Below are 6,973 nucleotides of genomic sequence, written 5' to 3' on the forward strand. Positions count from 1 at the left end.
CACCGCGCGGCCCCCGCGCCGGACGCGCCGCCGGAGCCGCCGGCGGCGCGGCGGCCGCGGGTCGCCGACGCGCGGCGCCCGGACCCCGACGGCGTCGCGTCGGCGATGGCCGTCGCCGGCGACGCGCTCCGGCGGCGGAGCGCGGTGGTCGGCGGCGACGACGACGACGTCGCCGACGTCGACCGGGCCAACGAGGCCGCGCTCCGCGCGCGGCGGCCCGCGGTGGAGACGACGGCGGACATGTGGGCCTACGTCGGCAAGTTGGCCCAGGCCCAGGGCATCCTCGAGAAGCTCCCGACGGACGCGGAGCTCGACGAGCCGCCGGCGCCCGTCGCGCCGCCGAAGCGGAAGCCGCCGCCGAAGAAGAAGGCGGCGCGCGCGCCCGCCGCGAAGCCCAAGCGGCGCGTCGCCTGGTGGGAGCAGGCCGCGCTCGACGCCGCGGGCGCGGCGCGGCCCAAGAAGCGCGAGTCGCCCGGGGCCCGCGAACCCCCGACGCCCGCCGCGCCGCCGCCGCGGCCGACGACGCCCGAGGACCCCTGGGCGAACCCCCGCGACGTCGTCGACTGGAGGCGGCCGTCGAGCTCGCGCGGCGGCCGGCCGGCGCGGGTCCCGGCGCTGCCCGGCGACGACGCCGCGTTCCAGATGCAGTACACGGACCTCATGGCCAAGCTCGCCGCCGGCGCGACGCAGACGGGCCGCGGCATGCGCGCCGACGACCTCGAGATGCGCGCGGCCATCTCCGAGACGATCCGCGAGCGCTTCACGAGCCGCGACGTCGTCGCCGAGATCCGCCAGGACGCGCTCCGCAAGCTCGGGCGGACCTAACCACCCTCGAGGCGCGCGGAGCTTTCCAGCTCACGCCTCGGCGCGCCGACGACCGTGGCGGCGCCGGGGCGGGGGCGACGATGCCGCGGTGGCGTCCTTCGGAGCTCCCCAGCTCTGCACGCCCCGGCGCGCCGACGACCGTGGCGGGGGCGACGGGGGCGACGATGCCGCGGTGGTGTCCTTCGGAGCTTCCAAGCTCTCCACGCCCCGGCGCGCCGAGGCGGCGCCGGGGCGGGGGCGACGATGCCCGGCGCCGCGCGCGCGGCGTCGCGCGCGCGACAGTTCCCGCGACTAACTTTTCGGGAGAGAGAGAGCGTGCGTAGTTACAGGCGGGGCGCGGGTCCGGGGGGGCGCGCCTACGCCTCGACGGTCTCCTTCTTCGCGCGGCGCTCCTTGGCCATCGACCGCTTCTGGTCGACGGGCGCGCCGCTCACGCCGTCGAGCTTGGCCTCGTAGAAGGGCATGACCCGCGCGACCGTCGCCTTGAGCGCGCGCACCTCGCTGCTCTTGAACTGCGCCTTCTTGCTCTGCTGGCGCTTCTCGAGGCGCAGGTCCAGCAGCTTGCGCCGCGACTCCTCGATGATCTTCTCCAGGGCGTCGACGTCCATGGACGCGTAGTCCGCCGTCTCCGCGCGCAGGCGCGTGGCGCGCGGGGCCACCGGGGCCGGCGCGAACGCCGACGCCGTGGCGACGAGAAGGGCGAGGGCGAGACGCATACTTGCTTCAAGCGTCAGACTCAGTCGCTGCTTCGTCGGTGCCGAGGCCGGAGCTGCCGCTCCCGAGCCAAAGCTCTCCGGCACCGACCGCCTCGTCGTGCTGCAGTCGCCACTGCAGTCGCCTCGTCGTGCGCGCTGCCGGTTCCGACGCGCCATGCAAAAGACAGCACCGCAAGCCATGTGGACGCACAAGGTCGCGTCGCCCGCGGCCGTCGTCGCTTTGGGCGCGGCGCTCTTCTGCTGCGCCCAGCGGACGGCGCGGGCCGCCGCCTGGTACGGCGCCCTCGAGTCGCACTCCTTCCTGCTGCCGCCCATCGTCGCCAAGGCGCTGCCGGCCTGGGTCCGGTTCAGCACCCTCGACTTCTTCGGGTCCGTCGTCTGCTGCGCGGACTACCGGCGGCGGCTCGAGGCGGCGGGCCAGTCGCACCCGTGGTTCGCGGCGCTCGCGACGAGCACGCTCATGCAGTTCGGCGGCACGACCCTCGTCGGCCTGCTGCTGGGCCAGCCGCCGAGCTGGACCCTGAGCCACAACGCGCCGCGGAGCCTGCTCCTCGCGTTCTGGCTGACGTGGAGCTGCCCCGGCGACCTGTGGACCACCGCGTACCGAAACTCCTTCGTGCTCCGGCTCTTCTTCGCCACGGGCGCGGCGCTCTCGAGCGGCCACGCCATCACGTCCTGGGGCCAGGACAAGGCGCTCAACGCCTTCCACGTCCAGGCCCAGGGCGCGGTCTTCTCCGCGCTGATCGCCGGCGCGCTCGGCGCGTCCGGCGGCGGCCTGCTCGCGGCGCTCCTCGACCCCTTCGGCGAGCGGCCCGTGGGCCAGCGCTCCTACGGCGCGTTCCTCAGGGCGGCCGTCGGGTCCGTCGCGTACTACCTGCTCCGGGACCCGCACGGCGTCCTCGCGGACGAGTACGGCTACGCGGCGCTCGCGCCCGCGACGGCGAAGATGATCGTCGGCGCCTACGCCGTCCTCGGCGCCGTGCCGGACATGGTCGTCACCTTCGACGCGTCGCCCTACGCGCCCGCGCGGCTCGTCGAGGCCGCGGTCCGCTTCGCGCTCCGCGTCCCCGCGCGCGTCGGCGCGCCGCCCGCGAAGGCGAAGACCGCCTAAGAGCTTTACTCGTCCATGACGTCCGCGAAGACGGACTCGAGGTGGTTCTTGGCGTCGCAGGTCTGGAGCCAGAGGTGCTTCTCGACGTTGGGGTCGATCTTCGACGGCGCCTTGGTCTGGTAGGGCGGCGGGCCGTACTCCGGCGTCGCCAGGACCTCGGCGGCGCCCCGGTCCCGGTGGTGGCGCCAGACGGCGGCCCAGAACTTCTCGTGCGCGCTCACGGCCGCGACCTTGTGCGGCGCGTGGTCGCCGAAGGGCGGCACCTGGGCAGGAAAAGAGAGATTCAACGTCGCTTCAACGTGAGTGTTCCGCGCGCGCACGTTCCGGAAACAGCATCCACGCTTCGAGACCGTTCCGAGAGATGATCGCTCGTCCAAAAATCAGCCAAAACGAGTGGAAAGCGGCCGAGATAGGAGCCTTTGAAGTTGGGAATTTCGCTTTCTTTTCCTGCCCTGGGCGGCACGTGCGCGTCCGCGGTCCAGTAGCGCGCCTCCGGCGCGAGCTGGCTCTGCTGCGTGGACCCGATGCGCGCGTGGAGGTGGTCGACGCAGGGCGCGACCTCGTCGCGGAGCCGCGCGAACGACGGCGCGTCGTCGAACAAACGCTCGCTCACGAGGTGCCAGTGGCTCAGGTCCGCGGTCAGCCGCAGCGGCTCGATGTAGTCGAGGTAGCGCATGGTGCCGAAGGGCGCGAAGAGGCAGCGGCCCCGGTGCGTCTCGAAGCTCACGCCCTGGAGGTGTTTCGGGTCGCCGCCGAGGCCGTCCTTCGATCGGACGCCCGCGCCGACGTGGGGGTGCGCCTCGAGGAACCGCGCGCCCAGGCCCAGGCTCCGCGACAGGAAGGGCCCGGCGACGTCCTCGGCCCAGGAGTCGCAGCCCGCGTGCACGTTGACGTGCGCGAGCGTCGCCGTCGGCAGCGCGGCCGCGGCGTCGAACTGCTTTTCGAGCGTTTCCAGGTGCGCGTCCGGCGTCGCGGCCTCCCAGGGGCCCTCGTAGTCGACCCAGCCGCTGTAGAGGCCGAGGATCAGCCGCAGGCCGTGGTCCGCGATGGCTTTGCAGGTCGCCTTCCGCTCGACGTCGTCGCCGCCGAGGTCATTCAGCGACATCTCGACACCGGCGAAGCCCTCCTCCTTCACGCCCTCGAGCCATTTGCGCGTGCGGCCCTTGAAGAAGCCCTGCGTGCCCCAGTGGCTCGCGAAGACGCTGAGCTTCATGGCTGCAGCGGCTGCGTCGCGCAGAGCGAAGGCGACCGACGGCGGCCTCTTGCCACAGGGCCCTGCAGGGCGCAGGGCCGACACTGCCGGCGCGCATCCGATTGGGCCGTGGTTGAGCCCCATCTTCCGTCACAGCTCTCTCAACCCCTGCCCCGCGGACCGCCCCGAACAGGCCCGGGGACCGCGGATCGACCAACAAGACCCCCCGCCGTCCGCGCCGCGACGCCGACCGCGACGATGGCCGACGACCAGGACCCGTCGTGCTCTCCCGACTCCGGCAGCGTGAACAACAATGGCGACGCGCAGCAGGTCGCCCCGCCGACCATGGACGTCATCGGAGGTGCGTTCCGCGCCGCGCCCGCCGCCCGAGACCAGGGACGCGCCGGACCGCCCGCCCCGCCCCGGGAAAGCGCTCCGCGCGCCCGTCCGCTCCCGAGGCGTCCGCGCGCGCGCGCGCGAGCCGCGGCCCCCCCGCAGACCCGAACCTCGGCCTGACCATGCTCGTCCTCCTCCTCATGGGGCTCATGAACTACTCCATGAGGGATCCCTGCACGTGCTAGCCGCCGCGCCGCGGCCGCCGCCCCTCCGGGCCGCGCGCCGCGACACCGCCGCAAGCGTCCTCTCTTTCGACCTCGCTCCGGCGCGTTCGCGCCGTCGCAGCCGAGGCCCCCCTCCCGCCGTCGACGACGCACAAGTTCCCCTCGTCGCCGTCCGCGCCGTCGTCTCCCGCGCGCCCGTCGCCGCCGCGCGCGCGCGAAACAGCCTAGAGCCTGTCAACAGCAGCGTATTAGCGCCGCGGGATGCGCACGCAGCCCGCGCGGCGGGGCGCGTCGAATCCCGAGTCGGCCCAGGCGTGGAGCTGGTCGACGAAGCCCGGGATGGGCTTGACGACCGGCCGCCGCGCGCGCGCGAGCTCGAGCGCGGCGTCGGCGTCGCGCAGGTCCCTCCGGCGCATGAGCCACGCGACGACCGTGGCCCCGGACCGGCTGTGGCCGCCCGCGCAGTGCACCAGCACCCGTCCTCCGGCCGCGAGCGCGTCGTCGACGAAATCCGACGTCTCGGCCCAGAGGCCGAGCAGGTCCTGGCCGTCGACGTCCGCGGCCGGGACGTGCAGGTAGGTGAAGCTCGCCGGGTGCGCGCAGGGCAGCTCCTTCGCGCAGTTGACGACGTGCGTGACGCCCGCGGCCTCCAATGCTTTGCGGCGCGTCTCGCGGCGGCTCCGGCCGCCGACGCAGCCGGCGGACGCGAAGGAGCCGCAGGCGACGCCGTCGTCGATCCAGTGGGCGCTCGGCACGGCCTCGTTCTCGTCGAGGAAGAGCATGCTTTGTGCAAGCGCCTGGAGCGATGGCTATGCTAATGCTTCGTTGCTGGGGCAGCGGACGCTCGTCACTGAAGCCGCCTTCAAGCAACGCTTCCCCGCCTTCAAGCAACGCTGCTTCCCCGCCGACAACGCGAGCTAGAGCCACCAGCACGCGCCGGGAAGGCTGCCCATCGTGAATGGATACGAGCTGCATGTTGAGGCAGTGTTGAGGAAATTATCGAAACTAGCTTTGTGGCAAGCGACGACACCCGTGGCCATTGCGGGCCGCGCGGCTTGTTGTCGACCGGCGCGATCAGTTTCCAGGGGGAGATGAGCAGCTACGGCGCCATGGGGGACTCGAAACCCATGGGCGAGGCCGAGCGGCTGCTGGACAACTCGATGCAGACCAACGAGGCCACGGAGGAGATGGGCGCGCCGCCGGCGCACGCCCGGGGCGCCCGCCGCCGCCGGTGTCCCGACGCGCGCGCCGCCGCAGGCCACGCGACCCTGGACCGCATGCGCGAGCAGCGCGAGCAGCTCGCGAGCGCCGCGGCGACCGCGCGCGCGCCGCGTCCGAACCGCGCCGCATCGAAACGACCGAAACGTCGCGCGCGCGGCGGCCCCGGGCGCGGGCCGCCGTCGGCCGCGCGATGCGCGCGCCGCCGCCGCCCCAAAGCGGCGAACCCGCCGCCCGCGTCGCCTCCGCCGCGCCGGCCGCCGCGCCGCGCCGACCCGGCGGGACCCGCAGGCGCAAGACACGCAGCGCGTGACCGCGGACGCCAAGGGCACGCTCCGCGACCTCGCGTTCAAGATCGTCAAGGAGAAGGTCTTCCTCGTGCTCGTCATCGTCTTCATGCTCGGCGTCGACGGGGGGCTGGCCTACCTCCTCGTGCAGAACAACGGCAAGTTCACGTCGAAACGATAATTTTTCTAGCAGTACTCGGGCACGTCGTCGAGGGCCTCGAGACCCCGCGACGCGCAGAAGTCCGCGAGGACGCCGGCCTCGACGCCGGACCCCTCCGCGGCGCCGTCGACGGTCTCCAGGGCCGCGAGGAAGCCCGCCGCGTCTTCCAGGCCGTCGAGCTTCGAGACGAGGACGTCGTCGCCGACGGACCGGAGCCGCGCCAGGCCCGTGAGCCTCTCGAGCTGCTTCATGTCGGAGACCTCGAGGCCGTAGGCGCCGTCGCAGCCGAGGGCCGTCGGCGCGGCCGTCTCGCACGCGCCGCACGCGTCGGGGCACGCGTCCGACACGAGCGTGCCGTCGTCGTGCGACAGCGCGCAGCGCTCGGCGGTGCTCGAGTTGCCGACCCAGACGCAGTTGTACCTGCGAGCGGCACACGGCGCTCCCCCCGCGGCGACGTCGCCCCCCCCCCCGCGCCGCTTTCTCGCCACTCGTCGTCGTAGAGGTAGAACGACGGGTCGTCGTCGCAGGGGCCGGATTCGCCGCCGCACTGGAGGCACGTCGCGACGCACGCGTAGACCGAGAGGAACTTCTCCTCGCCGCGGACCGCGCACCGCTCCGGCAGGTGCTTGCCGACCCAGGCGCAGTCCTTGGACGGGTTGTTCTTCTTGTGCCACGACGCCGAGTCGACGCACGCGGTCGGCGCGGCCGTCGGCGCATCGGTCGCCGCCGCCGCGCAGTCGCCGCCCGTGATCGTCTCGAGGCGCGGGAAGAGGTCTTCGATGGCGACGACGTCGTCGAGGGTCGCGATGCTCACGGAGCCCGCGGACTCGAGCGCGGGCAGCGCGGAGCCGTTGATGGACTCGAGGCCCGCGAGCCGCTCGAAGGGAGCTCGCCGCCGATGTTC

At 73.5% G+C, this 6,973-nt stretch overlaps 2 protein-coding genes across 2 annotated transcripts in view; one reads left to right on the top strand and one right to left on the bottom strand.

Annotated features, from left to right (window-relative positions):
- AURANDRAFT_62830 (hypothetical protein) overlaps positions 1–2,652 on the top strand; it is a gene marked incomplete at both ends in the record, with an annotated part of 4,917 nt that extends 2,265 nt beyond the window's left edge. Inside the window, 2 exons of the mRNA XM_009036787.1 lie at positions 37–777; positions 1,735–2,652. Coding sequence (XP_009035035.1) covers positions 37–777; positions 1,735–2,652 — 1,659 coding nt within the window. The remainder of the gene's footprint in view (positions 1–36; positions 778–1,734) is intronic.
- Positions 2,653–4,721: 2,069 nt separating this feature from the next.
- Positions 4,722–5,072, bottom strand: AURANDRAFT_6975 (hypothetical protein; the record flags this gene model as incomplete). Its single annotated transcript, XM_009036524.1, has 1 exon — positions 4,722–5,072. A coding segment is annotated over one exon (351 nt), but the record flags the coding sequence as incomplete, so codon positions are not given.
- Positions 5,073–6,973: the final 1,901 nt, after the last annotated feature.

Source organism: Aureococcus anophagefferens (genome assembly GCF_000186865.1).
Source record: "Aureococcus anophagefferens unplaced genomic scaffold AURANscaffold_5, whole genome shotgun sequence".
In the NCBI taxonomy this organism is placed as follows: Eukaryota; class Pelagophyceae; order Pelagomonadales; family Pelagomonadaceae; genus Aureococcus; species Aureococcus anophagefferens.